At 37.2% G+C, this 23,666-nt stretch overlaps 4 protein-coding genes and 1 long non-coding RNA gene across 7 annotated transcripts; 2 read left to right on the forward strand and 3 right to left on the reverse strand.

The window, feature by feature from the left end:
• Nucleotides 1-433: 433 nt before the first annotated feature.
• Nucleotides 434-2,347, reverse strand: LOC119066539. The gene is made up of 3 exons (XM_037169068.1): nucleotides 2,198-2,347; nucleotides 801-1,881; nucleotides 434-740 (listed from the first exon to the last, which is right to left on the reverse strand). Exons 2-3 carry the CDS (start codon nucleotides 1,850-1,852, stop codon nucleotides 452-454), a joined length of 1,341 nt encoding a protein of 446 aa, XP_037024963.1. The 5' UTR covers nucleotides 1,853-1,881; nucleotides 2,198-2,347; the 3' UTR covers nucleotides 434-451.
• An 851-nt stretch (nucleotides 2,348-3,198) lies between these two features.
• On the reverse strand, nucleotides 3,199-5,145 carry LOC119066540 (piggyBac transposable element-derived protein 4-like). Of its 2 annotated transcripts, none has more exons than XM_037169069.1 (3): nucleotides 4,955-5,145; nucleotides 3,586-4,887; nucleotides 3,199-3,514 (listed from the first exon to the last, which is right to left on the reverse strand). In XM_037169069.1, the coding sequence occupies exons 2-3, from the start codon at nucleotides 4,324-4,326 to the stop codon at nucleotides 3,239-3,241; spliced, it is 1,017 nt and encodes a 338-aa protein (XP_037024964.1). In that variant the 5' UTR covers nucleotides 4,327-4,887; nucleotides 4,955-5,145; the 3' UTR covers nucleotides 3,199-3,238. Both variants share the same exon structure in this region, with proteins under 2 accessions (XP_037024964.1, XP_037024965.1).
• A 3,136-nt stretch (nucleotides 5,146-8,281) lies between these two features.
• On the forward strand, nucleotides 8,282-11,309 carry LOC119066541 (condensin complex subunit 2-like). 2 transcript variants are annotated; one of them, XM_037169071.1, is made up of 7 exons: nucleotides 8,282-8,520; nucleotides 8,671-8,787; nucleotides 8,854-9,052; nucleotides 9,147-9,606; nucleotides 9,706-10,390; nucleotides 10,461-10,565; nucleotides 10,889-11,309. In XM_037169071.1, the coding sequence occupies exons 1-7, from the start codon at nucleotides 8,431-8,433 to the stop codon at nucleotides 11,231-11,233; spliced, it is 2,001 nt and encodes a 666-aa protein (XP_037024966.1). In that variant the 5' UTR covers nucleotides 8,282-8,430; the 3' UTR covers nucleotides 11,234-11,309. The 2 variants fall into 2 exon arrangements, with proteins under 2 accessions (XP_037024966.1, XP_037024967.1); XM_037169072.1 differs by having other exon boundaries at nucleotides 8,283-8,520; nucleotides 8,854-9,056.
• Nucleotides 11,310-14,583: 3,274 nt separating this feature from the next.
• Nucleotides 14,584-16,266, forward strand: LOC119066542. The gene is made up of 2 exons (XR_005085768.1): nucleotides 14,584-14,790; nucleotides 16,140-16,266. It is a non-coding gene; the product is annotated as an uncharacterized LOC119066542 (long non-coding RNA).
• A 4,808-nt stretch (nucleotides 16,267-21,074) lies between these two features.
• On the reverse strand, nucleotides 21,075-23,092 carry LOC119066543. Its single transcript, XM_037169074.1, has 6 exons — nucleotides 23,053-23,092; nucleotides 22,840-22,943; nucleotides 22,740-22,788; nucleotides 22,450-22,681; nucleotides 21,873-22,215; nucleotides 21,075-21,811 (listed from the first exon to the last, which is right to left on the reverse strand). Exons 2-6 carry the CDS (start codon nucleotides 22,864-22,866, stop codon nucleotides 21,362-21,364), a joined length of 1,101 nt encoding a protein of 366 aa, XP_037024969.1. The 5' UTR covers nucleotides 22,867-22,943; nucleotides 23,053-23,092; the 3' UTR covers nucleotides 21,075-21,361.
• Between the last annotated feature and the right edge of the window lie 574 nt (nucleotides 23,093-23,666).

The raw sequence follows: 23,666 nt of genomic DNA on the forward strand, positions 1-23,666 counted from the left end.
CTGACAACTGAACTAATTAACCGAGAAGAACTTGGTGTTTAAGAATATTGTTTTTAGCTAAAAATCTTAGAATTCACAGTCTGTCGTAAGTTTTATAAAAATGTAAACCTGGTGTGACTGGTCCTGGTTTTTCTCTCTGGAAAATTACGTTACTTTTTCCGAAACGAAGTGACTATTTACACCCGGGTGCAAATAGTAAAAAAAAGCCATATTTATTCCACAAAACCTTCCAACTAATTTTTTCCTACAAACTGGTCCTAACCTGTTATAGACGACAAGCATGTGACCAGTATTACTATTCGGATCTATTACTTCCAATGACAAAAGTATTTCTAATCTGTTGATTTCAAATCTTGTACTTCAAATTTTTTAACATGCATTTTACTAATGCTCTTGGCATCAATAACAAAATAAAAAAAAGTTTCATCAACAAAATATATTTTCCATCAATTTAACTTTCAAAAACTTTGACTCGTTTCTCGATTCGAGCTCTACATATCGCACATTCGACAATTCCATTCGCACACAATGTGCAGAATGCGTAGTGACCACACGGAACAAGTAACGTAGTTTTATCGCTATCCAAGCAAATAACACACTTATTCTCTTCAGCTGAACGTGCTGAAGAGGAAGAGCTTCCACTGCTGTTGTCTGTAGGCAATATTTCGTTGGATGTAGGTTTCTTCCAGGACGGAGGCATTTCGTCCAGGAAAAGTTTAATGCAAGATGAGCAGGGGCATCTGTTAAGTTGGATTTGATTATCAAGTGTGTGTTGACGTAACGGTAAAGTAAAATCTTACCCGTTTGTGGGACCACATCGTCCATCGCAAGAGCCACACAGGCAGTCGTTATGAACAATGCCACAGTAGTATAGTTTTCCTGAATCAATGTTTGTATGACCGCCATATCCTCCCATGTCTCCCTTAACAGCAATGTTGCCATGGGAATTTCTCACTTGTCTCGTATAATTTTTACAAATTTCACAAGGGCACGTTGGCAAACGTTTGCAGATTCGCATAGTAAATCTTGCAGGAAGAACCAACATTCCGACCAATTCCAAACAGTCGAAACAGGGACAACCGTTCGTTGGTCCACAGTTTCCGTCACAATTTCCACAATGGCATTGCATTTTAGATTTGTTACAGTAGAATAAATCCTTGCATCGCGTTCCGGTATGTCCACCACTTATCATGGAATATCCTTTGTGGCAGACATCGCCCAAACGATTGATTCTGAATTCCGAGAGTTTAAAACAATCAACACAAGGACAACCATTTGTAGGATCACAGACTCCAACACAAATTTTACAGACTAACGGCTTCTTTACTCTTCCACAGTAAAATAGTTCCGACGAAGGTGTGTGCAAATGTAAGGCCATTATGCCGATCAATCCTCTTTTAGAAAAATGTCCCAATCGATTCACTTTCATACCGACAACTTCCAAGCAATCGAAACAGGGACAACCATTCGGTCCACATATACCATCACACGAGCCACAGTAGCACTGGTTTTTCGTACGGCCACAGTAGTATAGGTCGGTAACTTTTATATTCTCTTGGCCGATTACCGTTTCATTCGCAACTGTTCCTTTACGACACAGATGCTGCAATTTATTTACTTTAAAATTCAACAGCTCAACACACGAATTGCACGGACAGCCATTTGTAGGCCCACAAAATCCATCACATCCGTTACAACGACACTCTTGTCGATTTTCTCCACAGTAAAATAATTGACTCGGTTGCATTTTGGTATCACCTCCATGTCCGTCTAGACCGCCACGAACGACAAGACTTCCTCGGGCATTTCGTTGCTGCGTTGATTGGACAAGTTCCATTTTTTGTGCGTACATTACTTGGTAATAGTAGTACAGGAGGTCGTCTGAAACGAATGAAGGGAATTGAGTAATCAAATTTTCGCTAGAGTTGAGTGTAAAATAGAGAATCTAGTCGTGTCCCTTGTGTCAATATGCTCGCTTTACGTTTTCTAGCTCATACATGATTGGGAATAAAAAGTTGTGAAACAAGTTGTATTTTTCGAAAGTCCACTTTTTTAGGACATTTTTTGGCGAACGGAGCCATTTTTCACTGACAAAAGGGCCTAGACTAATCACATTAAAACAGATACGATTTCCAAAGGCATTATTAGCACTTTGTCACAGGGAAAACAATGAAAATAAAATTATGAATCAACTAACCAAATGAAACACCACTACAAATTAAAGCGTAAACGAACTGGATGTGAATGAATGAATATTATTTTACGAACAAAACAACAAATCCCAATGAATGAATTACTCTCATTGCGAAATCTGTTGTTTGTCATAAACGATATAATGAACACAGGCCACACGGGCCACACTCACACTAATTAAATATTCTATGCAAACTTTCATATTTCTTATCTGTGAAAGCATGTTCATGATAGGAAAGTGAAGAAAAGTTTTGAAACATTTGTGGTGATTTTGTAATTTTATTAGAGCAGCACATCAGAAGGACTGAGGTATTTTGACACTGTAGCAAATTGTACTCTTTCAATTCTGAAAAAAAACGGCCTCAAGGAAACAGCGGTTAAGTCATTTTCAAATCGCATAACATGTAAATGGTGCCCTTGTATTCGTCCACACAACTTCGCCTGTAGCAAAATGGGCGAGTTGTTAAATTTGAACCGGGGAACAATATTAAATAATTCTTTAAATGTGTTTGCTTCAGGATCTCCGTTTTTGACAATTTTTTGTGCTAGTTTTGGGGATTTATGCTAGAGAAACCTCTGAAACTGTCGCAACTTGAGGTCCTACAGCAAACACATCTAAGGAATAATTGTTTACTGGATCATAATAAGGAACTCGTCCATGCATCATTTTGTTGTTCTGACCAAGGGACCACTTACACTTACAATAGAAGTAATAGATTCGATAATTCGACAAGCGATATTCTCGCCTTTTTTGAAAGGTTGATTTTTACAATTATAAATTCAGAACCGAAATTTTCCATCGGACGATGTTTATTATTGATCGTTTAACACTATTAAAACGATATATTTTTTATTACTACAAAGACGGGGTGCGATCAATTCATTACCTCCAAAATTTTGAACCTTGTTGCTACGAGCGCCACCTGTTCGTTAATAAATTAAATTCAGAAACAATGACAAATAAGAATTCGTTTCACATAACCAGAAATATATTCAGAATGGTATTCACGATTAAAGTACAATTTTGTTATTGACCAGGAAATGGTTAACAATTTTTGCAAATTATTTGCTTCTTGGTGGTACATTTACCACATACGATTTTCGAACAATTAACACATGCCATCCCTAAGCTCTTGTTTCGACATTTTGGTGTTTGGCAGAGTGGTCTGCATCCGCTGGCGGTTTTGATTTTTTTGTTAGGTGAGTCGGGGACAACAAGAGCACGTTTTTCTGGTACTGATTTTGCTGACATGTAATCCTTTCTTAGATCGTCTGCTAATGTCAACAAATAATCGAGACGCGAAATCTTCTTGCCGGTTACCTGTTTACATAAGATGTGAGCGTTAGATGGTCTGTTATTGATAACAAATGGTCAACCTTCTTGCGTGTTACCTGTTTATAGAGGATCCAAGAGTTAATCCCAGCCAAGTCCAATATGTTGTAAAAGACGTGAACCGGCCATCTTCGTGAGGCAGCTTTAACTGAATGGGCTTTTGCCATTCCATCAGCAATATCAACACCATACTTAGTGTTGTTGTAATACGTGATTGTGTCTGGTTTTTTGTTTATATCATTCTCCACCGTGACAGACTTGTGAAGTGTACTCAGAATCCCAACCGATTTGCTTTTTTTGCTTTGGTAGACTGTGAGAGTTTCGGCCTGAGGCCCAGTGAACACAATTGTTTCATGCAAACATAATCCAGCATTCTTTTTTCTTGCGGTCGGTGGCAGCCAGCGTCGATTTTTGTTTACAGTTCCAACAACAGAAATCCGTTTTTCTCTCAACACATTTGCGCAGTTTGTACTGGTAAAGAAATTATCACACGTAACACAGTATCCATTTCCGAAGAAAGGTTCCATCAACCGAAGTACGATCTTATCTGCAGCACTCCCTTCAAACTTACTGGGTTCGTCGTTACCGATGAATGGAAATCCATTCAAAATGAACTTTGATCGCAAATCGACAGCCAAATAGAACATTATGCCGAATTTATCCGGCTTCTTCGGCAAGAATTGTGTGAACGGACATCGAGTTTTTGACGGAAACAGTTGCTCGTCGATTGTAATGTTTTCTTCGGGTTCGTAACATGAACGACAGTTGTGGATAAGCTTATCCCAAATTTCTCTTGCCATAGCAAACTTATCGTGTTAAGAGTCGTTCCGGACGTGTTTCCTTGAAATCAAACCGTAGATACCGCATAATTGACTTGAAGCGATCTCGGGACATCGTCCCGCGAATAAGCTCTGGCCCATATTTTGTCGAGAAAATGTGTGTCACCGAAATATTCTTCAATCCCATCGCTCCTCGTGCGTACAAGACTGCTATGAACGCTTTGAGCTCCTTCAACGATAACGACCAGTTCATGTTGCCCATACACCGATGCGCTTCTGTTTCCGTACACTTTCGAATGTGATCAAGAAACTCATCGTCGACCATCGATTCGAATGCAGTCGTTATGCTGCTGATTTTTCTTTTTGCGAAAGGAGTCGGGCCAGGAATAACTTTTATTATGCCTTGTGCTGACACTCTTCCAACCCGTTTTTGCACAGCTGAATCAGATAGCGAAGTCTTTATCCAAATTGTTCCGTCGGCAGCGGTTTCTTTTCCGTCATCCTCACTTGCTTCTGCATCACTCTCACTTTCTGCTTCATCTTCGCTTTCTACATCTGAATTATCTGACTGTTCGCTCTCCGCTGTAAATGATGAATTGTAAAAGTAAACATAAACGCTCAACACAAAAATGTAACCAGCGAGTCGCACCTGAACTTTGATTTCCCGGTGGAAATTCGTCTGTATCTGATTCGCCACCGGATTCGTCAGATAATCCGGGATCAATATTGGTCAACTCTGCCAATTTTTCAGCAATTTGCTTAGATTTAGATCGCGTGTGATAAGACATTTTAATCGAAAATTTATTAGTTCGCCAAACAACACATAAAATTTCAAATAAACTGACATCAGGACTTTAAAACTCATGGCTTACTACTTGTTTGATCAAGTAAACGTACGAAAAAAATATGTGGTCAATGTTACCGCAGGTCGTCTTTCTAAGTTTATACTAGATTTACTTACACAATACTGCAATATATTCATTGAGACCTACTATTTTCTAAACAGATTTGCAAGTCGAGAAAAGTAGCTAAGCGATACGGTGAATATTTCTATTTAGGATGAAAAACTTCAAATCGAGCCTTCGTGATGATCATTTTTACCGCACTTGCTTTAATAGTGTTTCAGTTCCCTTCAATCTTAATTGTTTTGTATCCACATAAAATTTTCAGGAGTTTCATGAAATTGAACTTGTGAATTTTCAATGAAGTTTGACGAAATGGTGTCCCTATAGGGGATGGTACAATAAATTAGTTTACCTCATCAATGTATTGTCAACAAGACAACGACTAAAGAATTTTACTGTTAAGAAATGATTTAGTTTTTATCTGTATTTGCAAATACGTTCAAAGACGGCTTTTCGTATGAATAAATAACGGTGCCCTCATTACATACTATAAGTTCATAATAAAAATATAATTTGATGATTGACATGTTGTTGGATTGTTTGAAACACTTTTTCAATCTCGAGATCAAGTGTAAAAATTACAAACGTAAAGAAGAAAAAATCGGATGACTACGCAAAACCCCTCACGAAGTTATAGTAACAAATAGAATGTGTAACTTAAATCTTTAAAACATCGATCGTACATCTATGACGTTACGCAGTCAGTTAATCTGTTACTTCGTTTGGTGCAGGTTTACCCTTGTGTTTAACACAAAATCGTTTACTTAATTTGTTTATTTTGGTAAATTAGCCAAATTAATTAAACCAAATTAGCTCCAGGTCATCGTTCATTTCTTTCATTGCTGTTGATAACAGATGACATGATCGTAAATTATTTCGGTAGAAAACTCCTCGCTTCACTGAACCAATTTTGATAATATTTTTCCACAGATTGAGATTGGCTCGTTCGGTATGTGTACAAGGTCTTTAATATGTGATAGGTAAAGTGCTTTTTCACCAAGCCATCAGCGTAACCTCTCAATTAAAATATCTTGAAATTGTCAATAACGTGTGGCAACGTGTGGCATAAAGACCAAAACCCACCAGAAACCGGTGGCGATCCACTTATCAATGGACATAAACAAATTCCTTAAGCTATTGTGTATTGGGGATAATAAATATTATGCACCTGTGTCCAAATGTTTATATTAACGAGTTGGTGATTGTGATCTTAAGCCGAAGGTACGGATCATAAAATCCAACTCGTCAAAAGATACATTTGGACATAGGTGCATATGATTTTTTATGTGTCGATGCAAAGATAGACCCAAACTCTCTATCCGAGCTGATGCATAATGTCCATGGACACAAGTGGGTTGGCCTGTAGAGGCGCCACATTTTGTTCATAGTACTTCATTTTCTGCGGCCTATTTTCATGTGAACCAACTTCACATTTGTCATTACAAAACAAATGTCACCATATGAAGTTGGTTCACATGAAAATAAGCGCAGTGACAGCAGTAATTTTATGACAGAATGTACTGAAATATGGGAAAACTCTATTACATTTCTTCTTAGTTTCTAAACATCATTTCTCCTTATAGGAGACCATATGACAGAACATATAAACAAAGATTATCGGCTTACTTCGTAATCTAAAATCTCATTGTTGCAAACGGAATGACAAACAAACTACTCAAACCGTATTTTGTAACGGGCTCAATTTTTTTTTTAATTCAGACAATATTCGATGTTCCCGTGCGCGATTCAAATTGGATCTAGTTTTGATGTTACATTTTTGTTGATTGAAATGGATATATTTTATGTAATTCGAAACGTTACCTTCATCACCTCGATCAACCCATATATTATGCTTATATACCTTATACTTATAGCAAAGCGACACGCTAAAACTTTTATTCAATAAATAATTCGAATGACCAATCAAAAAATTATGGAATGGAAATAACTTTTGCCTTTTAATCCGAGTGTAATTGACCACCCAAGATGCATTACGAACAACAAAGTTATTGATGAGGAGAGGATAAATGTTTTGATTGACGAGTTTCTTACAAGTACGTAATGTATTGACTTCGTACAAACGGCAAGATTATCTCACGAATCACTCCTTCTTTTTTGTTGAACAAATCGTTCTGATGCTTCATGCAGAATCTTTTATTTCATCAGTTTACCATACGTTTTTCTACATAAGACACCGGCTTATGTCAAAATAAAGTGTATTCTATGACACTTGCTTTGACAGATTATGAGTGAATCTGCCAAAGCAAGGTTGTAACTTTATTTTGAATATCATTCACTACGTGTCGCTGGTGTCGCATAATTATGTGAATACGTGGATGGCATTTCAAACGGCCTTGAAGATGATCTATTAACATGACTAATGTTAGTTTTTAAAAAGCACTTAAATTTTCATTTAAGACCATAATTACTGTCGCAAAATGTTTACATAGGTAATGTGCCTTAACTGTGAGCCAATATTCTTCACGACCGATTTTGATCGAGTAGAATTAACTTTACAGTGAAAGTTGTTGCTACATCACATATGACTGATAGTAATGTATCCCGCCATAAAATTCGCTTTAGTTTGAAATAAGCTGATGACGAACTATATGATGAGAGATTTCCCAACATTCAAACGACAATAGATCATCTTCAAGTTACGGTACTTTCAAACGTAACCTCAGATTATTTTGAGAAGCTGCCATTCGAGTACTAAATTTAAAATACTGTGTAAAAAAGAGAACGAACAATAGGCGACGGTTCAAAATCGAATCAAATGACATTATTTTTAACGTGGATGGCAGTTCTTAACGTGGATGACATTTCAAATGAAATGAAAAGAAATTTGCATTAATATTGCTTAAACATGCTGCGCACAGTACGCACGTTCTTCCAAATCTTTTATTCTACCCTTCGGATTGGTACTAAGCAAAATAATGTGACTGAAATTCAATATCACCGCCAGTACTAAACAATTTGAATTTAGTACACAATACAGCATCAGTTTATCATTTCTCTGATCATGACAACGTATTTTTCGCGCTGTCAGTTTACATGCGTCAAATTGACGCACATCACACTGTGTAAATCCGTTACGTTGTTTGACAGTTTAAGGTTAACTGAAAAGAAAAAGAATTAGAAATCGAAGCATATCGAAGGCATCATATCGGTCAATTTTATCTTTTATTCGCATTAATTTAACAATTGCAACATCGCCGGAATGACGCCCACGCATATCGATACACCGATTCGACGAAACGCTGTCGGCAGTACCCCAATGAGTAACCAATTTGCATCCCCAGTTTTTGAAGTGAGTTAAATTTTGGTTTGTTTGTGGTGTTTGCGAACGGTACTTTCGCTTGTTTGTTTGTTTTCGTTTTTTCACTTGCAAGTGTGTACGACGAATTCGTTTGTCGATATTGTTCGAGTGTGAATTTAAATCGAATCTTATTTTCAACAGAACGACGATGAGGCCGAACGAAGAGCATCCCGAGCGCGGGTCTCACTCGCAAATGATAGTTCGATTGTACAGCATAAAGAAGGCCTGGATCAATGTTTGAAGATATTCAATGACAATGTAAGGAAAAGTGTTGAATTGGTGTGTTTGGAACGGAAAACGGCAACCGAAAAATTCTAATTTCAGAAAATCAGCAAAGACAATGTCTGGCAAATGGCATTAATTGATCATTTTCGTGTGCTGGTCGATAAGCATCACAAGACGTTGAACAGTTTCCAGGTCGTTGGCTCGTCGCTGGAAGCATCCAGTAAAATCTATGGGATTCGAGTCGATTCGGTTCATGCAGACGTTCTTCGTATGTCATCTGGACTCATCAGGCAAAAAAGTAAGTAAAGTCGGTAGTGTCGGGCGTAGAATTGTTTTTAAGGGCTCCGGACCTTATGGCAGCGGAAATATTGTAACTGAAACATGTTCCACAGTTGTCGACAATCAGGATGATTCTGTGGAGCAGGAAGTCAATCAGGAGTCCGATCAACCCAATCCGGAAGAGGAGCAAAGACCGGTGCGCAAAAAGAAACGGCCTAATCGAGTCGTTAGCACCGTAACGAAGAGCAAAGATTCGATCAATGCTAAGCTGGAAACAACCACCGAAACAGATGCAATTTTTGCCAAATTGAACTCAACGGTGGAAAACAACAATTCTGCAAAGAAATTGCTGCAGTACGTGCTGTCGTCACAATCGTCTGAATTACGATTGCGAATGAACTACAAATTGTGGAATAACATTGAGGCGTCAGTGAATGATCTGAATGGCACAGATGTTTTCGATAGTCCTGTCGTTGAGTTGCCGGAATTCAACTGGAATCCAACCAGTACCGATGTACTGCGTCCACAACTTGCTGGTTATGTCATTTCAAACACTCCAGCCGAAGATGATGGGTAAGTGAAATGTTTCACTGGCAGCAAAGTGATACCGACTCTGTTGCTTTGCCGTTTCTCGATTTTGTAACGAAATCATTTTCATTGAACGGTTTTTAGGAACGAGCAACCAGACACTTCAATTGATAAATCCGTCGATCAGTTCAACGAGCTGCATTTCGATATCGATGGTCAGGTGGAGCCCATTCAAAATGATGGCGGTTTCATGGATCTGGGAGATATGGGCGACGATGACTTTGAAAGTTTAACAGAAGACGATCAACATGCTATCAAAGCTTGCCGAGGATTGCGGCGATCGACAAACATTATAACGGATATGACACCCGACGATGCGTCATCAAACTTGGAATATTCGTACCGGAGCCTCACGGAAAAATTCACTCGATTTTGGGCTGGCCCTTCGTACTGGAAATTCAAAGTAAACCGAGCCGGCAATGCTCTGCGCAATCCAATCGGTGGTGAAAAGAAGAAGAAAACGTTCAAGAACAAAGTGGAGCCGATTCAATTCGAAGCCGAAGCGAATGATGCAATGTTCGTATCGGTTGACAGTAGACCAGCAGCAAAGTTGCGCAAAGCCAACATTTACAATCGATGGGATGCGCGAAGAACGAAATTGCCGCGAGACTTCAAGCTGGAGAGAAACCGATTTTTGCGATATTCTTATGCGCCGGGACTACCGTTTGATATTCCATCGAGTGGTTCGCCGCAAACCGTTGAATCGGACGTTATCGACGACAATGGGCACGACATCGAATCGGATAACTTTGGCATGGACTTTGGCATGGTATGTGTTGACGATAATGACTATCGGGTGATGAAAGAAATAATTTTTTTGTTTTCGTTCTCGTTCGTAGGATCATCAAGAAGATGACGACAATATAGCGAATGTCGTGCAGCATGAACGCACGAATGTAACAGTTACCGAAATTGGAGCCGATTTTGAGGGAGCACCAGAGCAAGTAAGTTTTCGAAAGTTTGGAGGGATTAAGGATGTAAGGCCCTAAATAGCATCACATCGAATGTTGAAGGGTCGAACTTCTTCACTTTTTGTACACATTCAACATTGGTGTTTGCTTGTTGAGTGAGAGAAGTTTGATTGGGAGCTAAGGAATCGCCATTGAAGTTTCAGGACTTACTCCCATCAAACCGGTTGCTTCATTTCCCCAAAAATTCCCCAAATATTTTCTTTAGCTCCGAATTAACCCACAGTCATTTTTGCCTGTATGACCACATCTATCGTACCAATCCAAACGCATCACTCATTCGTCGCCTCTCTTTCCAGGTTACACAAATCCATGTGAAATTCGCCAAAACCGCTAAAGTTGTTGACATGAAGCAGCTGAAGAACGTTTGCCTAAATATAATCCGCAAAGAATGCACACAAACGGCAGCGAAACCGGATCTGCCCAGCAAAAGTGCATCGTTGAAAGAAGACTATGCCGATGGGGTGGCTTCATTCTACCAGTTGTACAAGGAACTACCACAGAAACTAACAAGAAATATGAAGGAGGCTCTGTCGCCAGCGGTAGCATTCTATTCGATTTTACATCTGGCGAATGATAACGATTTTCGTCTGATCAAAGACGAAGAGAATGGCTTTTTGATACGTCAAATACAAAGTAAATGAGAAGAATACAAACTTAATGTAAATTTTGAAGAGAGTTTATTGCAAATTGAAAATGGAATTAGAATACAAATCGAAATATTTTTTCTTAATTGTGTCGGGCGTTTCATTGCGGAAGCGAACAATAAGAATTGAACCATATTGTTCCAGGTACAGGTCGACCACGTCTCATCGTAAGCAGATTTTCCATAAATTATCCGGATAAATAGAAACTGAGCCTGTGGTCATATCAGCCTGTCATTGGTTGACACCTAAGACAATCGATCCGATTTTTTTAAATTTTTGATCGCCCAAATGTATTCCTCAAGTCACACATCGTAGAAAGTCCAAATTTGTCGAGGCTTCTTTTTGAATTATTAGTTAGAAATAGTTGGGAGTTCGACGAAAGTTAAGGTTGTCGACAGGGACAACCAGACTTATTTTAAGCGATAAAGTAAAAAGATCGATTTTTAACTCATTTCTACACTGTGAGCTAAATCAAAAATATTTTGTACAGGAATCGAACTTGCAATCTCTTGATTTCAAAGCCCATGCTCCCATCAACTGAGCTGCACAGTCATCTGCATTTGGATGATTAATTTTACTGGCCATACGATAAATTGAAATAAAAAGTTGTCTTCCACTGGGCTCGAACCGACACCCTCATAATTCCAAAACGATCGGCCCAGTCCACTGACCTACAAAGGCTTCTACAATTGAGTTGTCAACAATTTTTGTTCGCAAACTCTATTCAGTCATTTTGACATTCATAGCTCAAAGTAATGTATTCTTATCGAAGACGTAACTCAGTTAAGTTGAAACTTTGTGACATTTTTCTGGCAGAGACGTTCTTCAAACCTATTTCTATTAACAAAACATGTAAGTGGACGCACAACCATGTTGCCTAGACAACAAATCCTGGACTTCAGACGAGTGGTTAATTTTGAAACGATCTACAACCTCAAGTTCAGACTATGAAGTGGGACTTTTATACCTAGAGAGGAAATTTCGAACAAAATTACGAAAAGTATGTGGTCCCAACATGTAATACGTAATGCTTGGTAGCATGTGTTTGTCCTGTTGGGCAAATTTAATATCAAAAGCGTACGTCTAGATGTATTGGTCTAACATTCTACGTAAAATCAGACGAAATGTGCATCTTATACAAACTGATGTTGACAACACATTTTATCGTACGAAATGCCAGTCTATTCAATTTGTTTAGCAACTTTTTGACTTCTCCCCCTTAAAACCAACAACCCCCAAACTAGGATATCTAGAATCTAGGAATCCATACATCTGAGTTCAACGAGCTATCACACGAGCTTTAAAATTGGCCGAGATATTGAACTTCGAAATATTGATGTTTGTATGAAAATAAGCAAAATGTCGCTTTTTTAGATAACTGAAATCACCTACGTTAGTTAGTTAGTTCCTATGGAAAAGTGGATCCAGCAACTCCTAAACGTTTCTATAGATTTTCCTGAAATTTTGGTTATAGGCTAATAATGGCCCAAAATAAGAATGGAAAAGTTGGAAAAAATCTATATCTTGGGAGCTAGAGCTCTCCACAGTCTCCATACAAATAATACAATACAATATAAAAGTCTATTTGTTTGTGCGTGTGTGTTGTATATTTTGGTGCATGATACGGATGGTAATGTGGTGAAAAGTGTGTTGTGTTTTTTTGGGATCATTAAGTATTAACTTCCACTAGGTCGGTTCCTAAATTTTGGGATGACATTTGATTCCTCTGGCACTACCTCACTTCCATCGGATGTTTTGATGGATTTGCGTTATTTTCGACATGAGTGAGGTGTTCCAAGGCTGGTTCCTAAATTTTGGGATGACAGATTATTTCTCTGGCACTTCCTAACTTTCATCGGATTTTTTGATGGATTCGGGTTATTTTCGACATAAGTGAGGTGTTCCAAGGTTGGTTCCTATATTTTGGGATGACAGATGATTCATCTGGCACTTCCTAACTTTCATCGGATTTTTTGATGAATTTGGGTTATTTTCGATATAAGTGAGGTGTTCCAAGGTTGGTTTCTGAATTTTGGGATGACAGATGATTCCTCTGGCACTTCCGAACTTCCATCGGATTTTTCGATGGATTTGGGTTATTTTCGACATGAGTGAGGTGTTCCAAGGTTTGTTCCTAAATTTTGGGATGACAGATGATTCCTCTGGCACTTCCTAACTTCCATCGGATTTTTCGATGGATTTGGGTTATTTTCGATATAAGTGAGGTGTACCAATATTGGTTTATAGATTTTGGAATGACAGATGATTCCTCTGGCACTACCTAACTTCCATCGAATTTTTTGATGGATTTTGTTTATTTTCGACATGAGTGTACCAAGATTAGTTTCTAGATTTTAGGATTCAGACTGATTTCTCTAACATTTTTTAACTTCCATAAGGTTTTTCGATGTTGTCGAAATGACATACAATCGCTAAACCGAACTGGTGTGCATACGTTATTTTGCACCAGCTGGTCACATACAATTCCAAATGGGACCAGCTGGTGCAAAATAACGTATGCACACCAGTTCCGTTTAGCGACTGTACTTACAAAAGTGGTGATATCAGTCAAAAAACCCTTAAAGGATAAATGTGACGCAAGTCCTTTATGTTACTTACAAAATAATTTACTCAAAAAATTTGTGAAAGAAAATTTTACAAAAAGAAATTTGCGTCACAAGTGGCAGATGATTCGCTTTTCTTCCGTTTAAATTCTTTCAGTACATTTTTCAACCATTTTCCTAACAACACGTTCCTCAACATCTCATCTGCCACTTGTGACGCAAATTTCTTTCACAAATTTTTTAACCCCTTTAAGGGTTTTTTGACTGATTATTAATAATTGGAACATTTTCAAGTTCTCATCATGTGTTGTACGTTTCATAATTAACCACTAGTTTCTCGACCAAAAATATGTCATTAAGTTCTTTGTGTGCAAGACAAGATTTCTTTTATGTTAAAATGACAGTCCACAATTCGCCAAGATAAAGTCTCACACTGTACCGTGCCGTTCAATAAAACTTAAATCAAAGAGATACTGCACCTTGGAAGTTTCAAGTTGGAACTTTGCAGAGGATTTTTTTTTATCCAAATTCTTTTCTGATTAAGAATTTGTTAAAACATCAAAAGTACATTAGCTTTTTGATTGAATTTTTATTCAACCGCATCTTGGTCACTAAGTGAAGTAAGGTAAAAGTATTCACGGAAATTATTAATTGTCCCCACAAATTATCCCAATATAACTTATTTGTAACTGTCCCTCATTCCACTTTCATTAAACGGAACAACTCACTCCGGCTCTGTATACAACACACTTTTAACTTATTTCTTAACGGAAACAGTCTCAAAGGCAGTGTATATATTCAGTCGCTGTGCAGTGATGCACAAGTACAGTTGTACACTGTATAGTGCTGAAGATGTGCGTTAAACTATAAAAAGAATTTAATTATTCAAACAGTGGACTCAACCGACCATCGTCCGGCATCATAATATCTTAACAAAATTATGCCGCGAATCAATCATCTCTTCTGATGGAAACACAATGAGATCAATTGGTAAGTCGTTAGTGAGTGTATAAGTTAGGGAATTGATCATTTTTTTAAATTAAATAATGATATCGAGGTCTTGTTGCTGCTGTAATTAGACAGTATGAGGTATCTTAAATGTTATACTTAGACATTTACGTTGAAAACGACCAATAAAATCTTTCGAATCTATAAATCTGAAATTTTATTTTCATGCTTCGGGGCCGAAAATGAGGGCAATTTTTCGAATTTTCTCGGGTTTCCGGCCCTCTGCATGAAAACTCACATGTGCACCTGTTTAGGACGGTTGATTTAAGGCACTTTCGCTTGTAGACCTCACTTCGTTCGGCCTACAATCCGCGAAATTGCCTAAAATCAATCGTCCAAAACAGGTACACAAATGACTATTGTTCAAAGTGATTAAATCGATTTAAGATGCTCGATCGTTTATGTGAACAATCTTTATATATTCACTCTCGCAACCATGGAGATGATAGCATGCGTCGGATTTTTTTTATATGAATTTTTTATCACTGCCGTCGTAGGCGAATATAGTGGAAGCCTAATTTATATTTATCTCTGGCAGTAGCATTCTTTGCGACTAACAACCGAACTATGATTGTTATTAATATATGACGAAATAGTCATTACTTTCGTCCTAATATAGGCAAACCATTATTGTCGGTACCCTACAATAATTCACAATGTATTTGTATATACATCATAAGACGTGCACTGTGTGTGTACTCATTGAGTATGAATTTATATAAGTCGCAGACGCATACGATGTATGCGTAACCTGTCACAGACGGCAAGAACATTAACAGTTTTACTATTCAAACTATTACTTCATTTTATGGAAGATTGATTTCAGAAATCTTTTACTTCATTTGTTTTGAACATGATTTTTGCTATATAAGACCTCATCAGTCAGAGCTTGTCGTTTATTCTTGCTGTCGTTGTCAATAACAGATGACAGCCGTCTGTAACAGGTTAAATGTATACACATCACGAGTACATGAGTTTGTAAGACACATTTTAAGTGTATGTATTGGTGGTTGTTGGTCTGATCTTCCGTATGTTTTCTTTCGTTTGAAGACATACAGCCAGTCAAACACAACAATAGAGGTATCACAATATTTAACCTATTACGGTTGGCTCACATCTGTTATCGACAAAGAGATCCGATGAGAAAACTATCAATACGCTTGCCGTCTGTGAGAGGTTCTAAATAAACTACCCGCAACACTTTTCGTTACTTTTTTTTTCTTGATTTAGTAAATATTTCTTCCGAAATTCAATGCGTGTGTTTGCAACGCCACAACTACTTCAGTACCTGAATCAGCATTAATTTTTTTATTATTTTCTCTGCGCTTTAGATAGACGATTGCGGAATAGGAGATTAATAACAAACGGCTGCTGATGGAATACTGTAATTTCTGGAAATAATCTACCACATTCGAAATGCTGACAAACAATTTGAGACATTCTTTAACAATAAAAATTGAAAAAAATCAACGAAAATTTTTGGCAAAAGATGAATCTGCGGTTATGTTGAAATCGGAACTTTGCAACTTAACATCCTAATACTAACACGCTGCTACCCGGGTTATTGTATCGGAGACTGTTACAAGGAGATCAATTTCGTAACTAATCTTCCGTTGTCCGAATCCAACATGTCTACACATTCACCTTCTCACAGTTATGATACACTTGAGTATAGGACCAATCCAAACACAGAATTTTATCATTACCGCGTAGTGGTTGATAGCACGAATCCGTTTGGGTCCCAAATCTGACGATTTAACTCGCTCGGCTACCACCACTTATTTCGATCATCGATTTTTAACTCATATCAGCTGTAAACGAAACTGATTGAAATAATAAAAAATGTTTAGTACCGGAATCGAACTGGCTGTCTTTTAGTTTCAAAGTCCATGCTCTACCGAACTGAGCCACCGGGTCTTTTGCAGTTGGATGATTATTTTTACTTGACATAAATATAAACAATAAAGTTGAAATAAATAAAAAAAAAGTTGGCACGCAATGGGCTCGAACTCGCAGCCTCATAGTCCTGAAACACATGCTCCAGCCCACTAACCCACGCAGGCTTCTTCAATAATGAAAATAATTTTAGTGTTTCCTTTTCGCCAGCAATTTTTGGCCCGTTTGACGTTTATAGTAGTCATCCAGGCGTATTATGTCCTTCAATTACGAAATTCATTAATGAGTTGACAGACCAAAAATATTTGAAAATTTCACATGTTGCAGGTTGCCTTGTCTTCAGGTAATCTAAAACAAAGTTTAACAAAGTTACCTGCTACAGGGGAAATTTTCAAATATGTTTTGTTGGTGTTAAGCAGTTAAGCGAAATGTTGGAGGAATGTTCGATTGCGTCCTTTTAACTGAATGGATGGTTGATGATACAGCAACAAGGCTCAAGCCTGTGAAACGCGCTGAAACTATATAGTTTATATTCACTCAAGATCGAAACACCGAGCAATGACAAACCCAACAACTATTTTTTCCAAACAATTAATTGCATTACATTGAGAAGAAGGATGTATCAACGCCTTGAATTACAATCGTATAACGCCAAAAACTCTACTAAGCACAAGCAAACTCTTCAGGTGCAATGTGTTTCTACAACATGTTGCAAGGAGTTGTCTTTTCATAAATTGATTTAGTTTCGAGAAGTTTAAGAGCAATCTTCACATGGCAAATTTGTAGCCTACATTTGGGCACAAAAATGTTACATTTTTGACGATAATATTGCCCTCGCATCTTTTTTGGAAAAAGTAAAAACATCGTTTGGTGTTGAAATGTGTTAGCTTTGAATAAAACATAGAAAGGTGTGTGGTGATGTAACCTAGGTCCGAGAAAACTCAAAATTTGTGTCAATTTTCATGAACTATTGAGTTTTCTCCAACTTCGTATACAGCATCACAAAACTTTCAATTTTTTATTCAAAGCGAACACATTTCAGCACCAAACGATGTTTTTATTTTTTCCAAAAAGGATTCGAGGGCAATATTATCGTCAAAAATTTAACATTTTTGTGCCCAAATGTAGGCTACAAATTGGCCATGTGAAGATTGCTCTTAAGCTAATTTATAAAATATTTAACTAAAAACTTACAAAGTTCGAGTTCGGTACGGAATGACAACAATATTATGACATTTACAGCAAAACCTATCACAACAATAAAGTAGCTCCTTTAGAATTTTTTACAAACTGGAGCTACGCAGGTCACTTGTTATGTTTTATTATTATGAAAAATAAATGAAATGAAATGAGATGAACAATTGACCGTTTTCGACCATTAACCTGTTACAGACGGCTGTCATCTGTTATCGACAACGACAGTAATAATAAACGACAAGCTCTGACTAAAGAGGTCTTATATAGCAAAAAGCATGTTCAAAACAAATGAAGTAAAAGATTTCTGAAATCAATCTTTGAAAATCTTCAATCAAATGAAGTAATAGATCAGATAATAAAACTGTTAATGTGCTTGCCGTCTGTGACTTAAAAACCCATGCTAATCGAAAGCTCTGATGTCAAGTGGATGGCACGTTGACTGCCGAAATCAAACTTCTCTGTGAAAAATCATAATCGGACTGGTCAATATTTGTGACGATTCTAGCACTCTTCGCTTCGTCTTGTTATGCTCCTCATTCCACACAGTTATATTGTCAGTATCTGGAACTCGTCCAGAATAGTAAAGAAGAACCAGAGCCGTAGTTAGCTCTAAATATTGAGAGAAATAAATCGCTTGCATTCCGATCTGAACCAAAAAACCGACTGAAATAACTAAAGATTTTAATTCAACTGTCGAGAAAATAGTCCTGAAACTAGACACCATCCTACGATGGTATAGAGCTGCATGGGAAGTTTTTCTTCAACACTCCCTATGCCAGCCAAACGACTAAGGCAAGCAAACGATGGACTGTTTCAAAGTGCATTACATTGCATACAAGAAATGGATAACTCCGCAAAAATTCTCAACGTAACGGGAGATTCGTCAAAAGTTCTACGAACGGAACGATAGACATTTGAACAGTGGTGCAGTCTAAAATATCAAGGCTCCGGAGTGGAAAGTTTCAAAATACACACAGCGAGCAACGACTTCATCTACAACAAGAAGAGCCTACCATCATCGAAATGGGAATCTACAATTAAGCTGAACTGCAAAATCGTTCGAGGTTAGCGATATCGCCACAATTTTGAGAAAACTTTTGGGCTAACTTAATCTTCGTCAACACATTCGGAACAAAGAAATAGATGGTTCTAAGACTTTGGTTTGGCAGTCGAGGGACGTTCGGTGCCAGTGTGCTTAATTTCGTCGACGAATTGAAGCTCGACAAATTGCGGCTTAAGAGTATTGTCCGTGATTAACCACCATATTTCGGTGGCGGGACATTTCCACACCGTCAATATCGTCAGTATCAATATCAATATCAATATCGTTTTTTGGACGATAGTATCGTCTCAAAATCGATATTATCGCCCAAAAAATGTTCATCCAGGACGATAATATCGTCTAAATTGAGAAATTCTAAAATATTGTCTGGACGATAGTATCGTTTTCTTGTTGATATTATCGTTCAAATAACGATATTATCGTTTTCTGGACGATATTACCGTTCTAGAAAATCTAATGGATATTTTCGTTTTCTGTACGATAATATCGTCCAAAACGATAATATCGTCCTGGGCGATATTATCGTTTTCTTAAACGATAATATCGTCCAGGACGATACTATCGTTTAAAAAAACGATAATATCGCCCAGGACGATATTATCGTTTAGTTTTGGGTGGTAATATTGTCCAGGACTCAATTTTACTCAGAGGTGCAGCAAGAACCGAATTCTCTTCCAAAATATCGAAAAACAATTGTCAGAGGAAATCACCTACACATCAGTGTTTAAAAAAGGCGTTTAGTTCGTCCCTAAATAATTCATCTTTTTACGTAATGAATAACAACTTTGATTGTATATAAGAAGCGTTTTAACACGCCGAGCGATCCGGCCCATTGCCCCGGAGCGAAGCGGAACGGTGTCGGAACTTAAGAGTTAATTTTTTTTTCTCGCATCGTCTCATAATTAGTCTGTGTAATTTTTCTATATAAAATTTAAATTTACGGAACCAAATGAACCAATTTTTAATATATATTTGCCGTCTATAAAAAGGTGTTTATCTACAAGATTTTGTGTTTCGTCTTCAACAACCATCCAGAACGATAATATCGCCCAGGACGATATTATCGTCTAGAATTTTTATTTTAAATAAATTAAAAACGATATTATCGTCCTGGACGATATTATCGTCCTGGACGATATTATCATCTCAAATTTAAAAAAATAAATTAATTAAAAACGATATTATCGTCCCAAAAATTATCGCCCAGGACGATAATATCGTCCAAAATAACGATAAATTTGTTCAGAAAAAGAAAATAACGATAACGTCCAGCGGATATTTTCATCCAGGACGATATTATCGTCAAAAAAACGATATTTTCGTTTTTTGAACGATAATATCGTTTTTTAGACGATAGTATCATCAAAAAAACGATAGAATCGTCCAAAAAAACGATATTATCGTTTAAAAACGATATTATCGTTTTTTTAAACGATAATATCGTCAAGAAAACGATAATATCGTTCTGAAAATATTTTAAAATTTATAATTTTAGACAATATTATCGTCCTGGATGAAATTTTTTTGGACGATACTATCGTCTAAAAAACGATACTATCGTCCAAAAAACGATACTATCGTTTTTTAGACGATACTATCGTCTAAAAAAAGATTATATCGTTCCTGACGATATTGACGGTGTAGTTATGTCGCCTCATCCCATATTTCACGAGGCCATTTGTAGCCGTGATAAGAAAAATTTGTTTGACCTGATCTGTAGCAAGTGTGTTGCCACATTTTATAACAAGAGAGTATCTCAAAACACAGTTTCTTTTTCGACGTTTCGATTTTTAGATAAACTTATAAAAAAATGGGCGCATTTTACAGGCATACCGTAGAACAATTTTTTGCTTAGAATAATGTTTTACGCCGACTAAAAATAATTTGTAGAAATGCCCCAACTTTATTGTACCACCATCCGAAAACAAAGTCACCGAATAAAACACACACTGACTGGAGTAAGAAAACGTTTGTCAATTTATTTATCGCATACGCGGTTTGATTCCCCGAAAAAATTATTCACCTAGGATATATAAACAAACATTATACTTCTGTAAATTGTCAAAGTGTCATTCGCATATCTTGTTGTCTCGTTTTGGCTTATGCGATAAAAAAGAATATGCAAGTATGACAAGCCGTCTCGGCAAGCCTCGACCGCTTTGTCATACGTGCATAATATTTATTACTTAACTAGGGAGGGAATGTGGCCATTGCCTCCCTAGAAAAAACCCTTTACCTCGCTCTTAAAGTCAAATAACATACTTTACACGGGAAATAATTTAATATTTCGTATCACGAAGGGTAACGTACCTCGGGCTGAAACCCTCGGATACTGTTACTCATCTGGATACGATATATCAAATTACTTCACTGATAATCTACTAATAACAGACATTTTTACTTCGTCTCGTAAATTACGTTATACCTATTACAGTGTATGGATAGAGCAAAATTACCGGCATTTACAGCGGTCAAACCTTCGACAAACTTCTTGCCATCAGCGCCAAGATTATGATCGTTGGCAAGACTATCAGCAAGCTCTTTATATTCAGATTCATATTCTCTGATAATATTCAACGATCTTTCGAATGCCTCTACTATGGAACACTTGTACTTGAGCACATGGAATCCGACTATGTTCACAAGCATATTAGTCATGTTCCCATTCTGTTCCAGATACTCCTTCTCGAAGGAATACACATCGTTGACGAATATGGTGCACAGATTACACAGATCCATTAAACGCTGAATCCTATCATCGTGCCACACCTCATCGGAAAGCTGAATTTTCTCCGAATATTCAATTAACGCGAATAATGTTTTCATGCCACCACTCTCCAGGCGAACCTTTTCATTAAAAAGAATTTCGTTATCAAAATTGATTGATTGAGCAGAAGAGTGTTCTTACTTTGCTGATCCTATCCAGGTCGAGTAGCTGTACCTCGATCAGTTCATTTTCATTATTGTTAGCCAAGCAATACGAACGCCACACTTCTATGAATCGTTTTCTCTGATCCATGCTCATATCCAGGAAAATCTCGTCGACAACATAGTAGACACATAGTATGTACGGTTTGAAGTTAAGTAGCGAAACATTGTGCTCCTCACCCGTCACATGGATGGCTTCCAATCGTTTTATGGAGTCCATAGCTTGATCTATGATTAGATTTGTAGTTTTTTTGTCACGACCAAGCTCTATATGGTCGTCGCAGATGAATAAATAACCCATCCACTTTACCAGCCGTTCGAAACTATGAAAAAAGATTTTGGTGCATATTTGGAGAGCTGCGTTTAGAAAGTAGCGAGACAAGCAATTTGGTCCGAAAGCACACGAACAATTTTGCTTCGATGGGATGCTGCGTTTTCCGTTGTAATTTGATGTTCACTACAGGCTAAACAATGGAAAACGCAGCTTAATTGTCGATCCAATCAATGCAAAATTGCTCGTGTGCTTTCAACCTTAGCTCATGTTAAATATCACTTACCGCTTGATATCCTTGCAAAACGGATACAGGTAGGACGAAGTCATGATACTGGCTTCGCGTACTCGTCGTTCGTAATGAAGTTTAGGAAGAAGTGAAAATTGAAACATCCAGTCCATCCATTCGTTCGTAAGTGTAAGTTGCTTATCAAATGGGTTGGCATAGTACGTGAATATGGACTTGAATTTCGGTATCTGATGCCTACCATCTCTTGACAAAAATCTCTGATCGGTTACTGAGAGTTACGAGTTTAGATAAGATTTTAGGAAATGTAATTTTTAAGAAAAACTTACTTTCAGAATGCATTTTATGTTCGACCTTCAAATGCAGTGCACAAGTAAACTGGAAAGATTCAATTTATGCAATTGAACTCAACTCAAAATAAGTTTTTACTTTTTCGTGGGTTCCGTTTGTTTCCATCGTTTTATTCGTTACACGTGTATAGCGTCTCCCTTTACATTTATTCAACGGACGAGTTAGTGCAACGAACCTCTTTACTTTGAAAGAATAGAAAACGAAGTGGAACGAATAAAACTGCAGAACTTTGGGCAAGTAAATACACAAAATATTTCCGGAATCCTAACGAATTATATTTTCGTGACTCACCAGATTCCAATCTTATAGGCAATGAATCGTTTTGGGTGATTCAAAGTTATCTGTCGTGAATGAGGCATTGTTCCATCTATTTAACACTTTTCCATTGATTGGATTATTGATTGTGCGCATGTTCTACACAAGCAAAACATGTTGAATGAATTGGGATCTTAAAAATTCCTATTAGCATTTTATTAAAACTTTTTTTGTCTATCAGTAATTGATAATCAATTAATATAATATAATATTAATAGTAATAAGAGAGCTGATTAAAACTTTCAGCCGTGTTTTGTGTCTGTTGTTTTCGCTAAAAGTCGGGCTTTTACCGCGATTCACCTTCGCATTAGCATTAATAATCAGGGAAAATAATAATAAATTAGAATGAAATAATAAATAATGTAAAATACTGTTAAATAATAAATATGGCATCTATTTTTTTGTCAGCAAATTTATTCTTTTAGTAGCAAAATTATTTATTTCATCAGCAAATTTATTCTTTTTTATCAGCAAATTTAGTGTTTTGTATCAGCAAAATTAGTCTTATTTTCAGCAAACATATCAGTACTCGAACAGCATATTTATTGCTTTCTGAGCAGCAATATTACTGACTTTAAGCAGCAAAAATA

The sequence above is a fragment of the Bradysia coprophila genome, chromosome IV (assembly GCF_014529535.1).
Source record: "Bradysia coprophila strain Holo2 chromosome IV, BU_Bcop_v1, whole genome shotgun sequence".
Lineage (NCBI taxonomy): Eukaryota > Metazoa > Arthropoda > Insecta > Diptera > Sciaridae > Bradysia > Bradysia coprophila.

Bases quoted from the DNA above. Each gene is read 5' to 3' on its own strand.
- LOC119066539 (XM_037169068.1), bottom strand. From the start codon at position 1,852: ATGTACGCACAAAAAATGGAACTTGTCCAATCAACGCAGCAACGAAAT. The intron at 741-800 runs GTAAGATTTTAC...CCAACTTAACAG, and splicing joins CGATGTGGTCCCACAAACGG to ATGCCCCTGCTCATCTTGCA.
- LOC119066540 (XM_037169069.1), bottom strand. From the start codon at position 4,326: ATGGCAAGAGAAATTTGGGATAAGCTTATCCACAACTGTCGTTCATGT. The intron at 3,515-3,585 runs GTAACACGCAAG...TTATGTAAACAG, and splicing joins CTTGGATCCTCTATAAACAG to GTAACCGGCAAGAAGATTTC.
- LOC119066541 (XM_037169071.1), top strand. From the start codon at position 8,431: ATGACGCCCACGCATATCGATACACCGATTCGACGAAACGCTGTCGGC. The intron at 9,607-9,705 runs GTAAGTGAAATG...AACGGTTTTTAG, and splicing joins ACTCCAGCCGAAGATGATGG to GAACGAGCAACCAGACACTT. The intron at 10,391-10,460 runs GTATGTGTTGAC...TCTCGTTCGTAG, and splicing joins TTGGCATGGACTTTGGCATG to GATCATCAAGAAGATGACGA.
- LOC119066543 (XM_037169074.1), bottom strand. From the start codon at position 22,866: ATGGAAACAAACGGAACCCACGAAAAA. The intron at 22,789-22,839 runs GTAAAAACTTAT...GAATCTTTCCAG, and splicing joins CAAACGGAACCCACGAAAAA to TTTACTTGTGCACTGCATTT. The intron at 21,812-21,872 runs GTAAGAACACTC...TTTAATGAAAAG, and splicing joins ACCTGGATAGGATCAGCAAA to GTTCGCCTGGAGAGTGGTGG.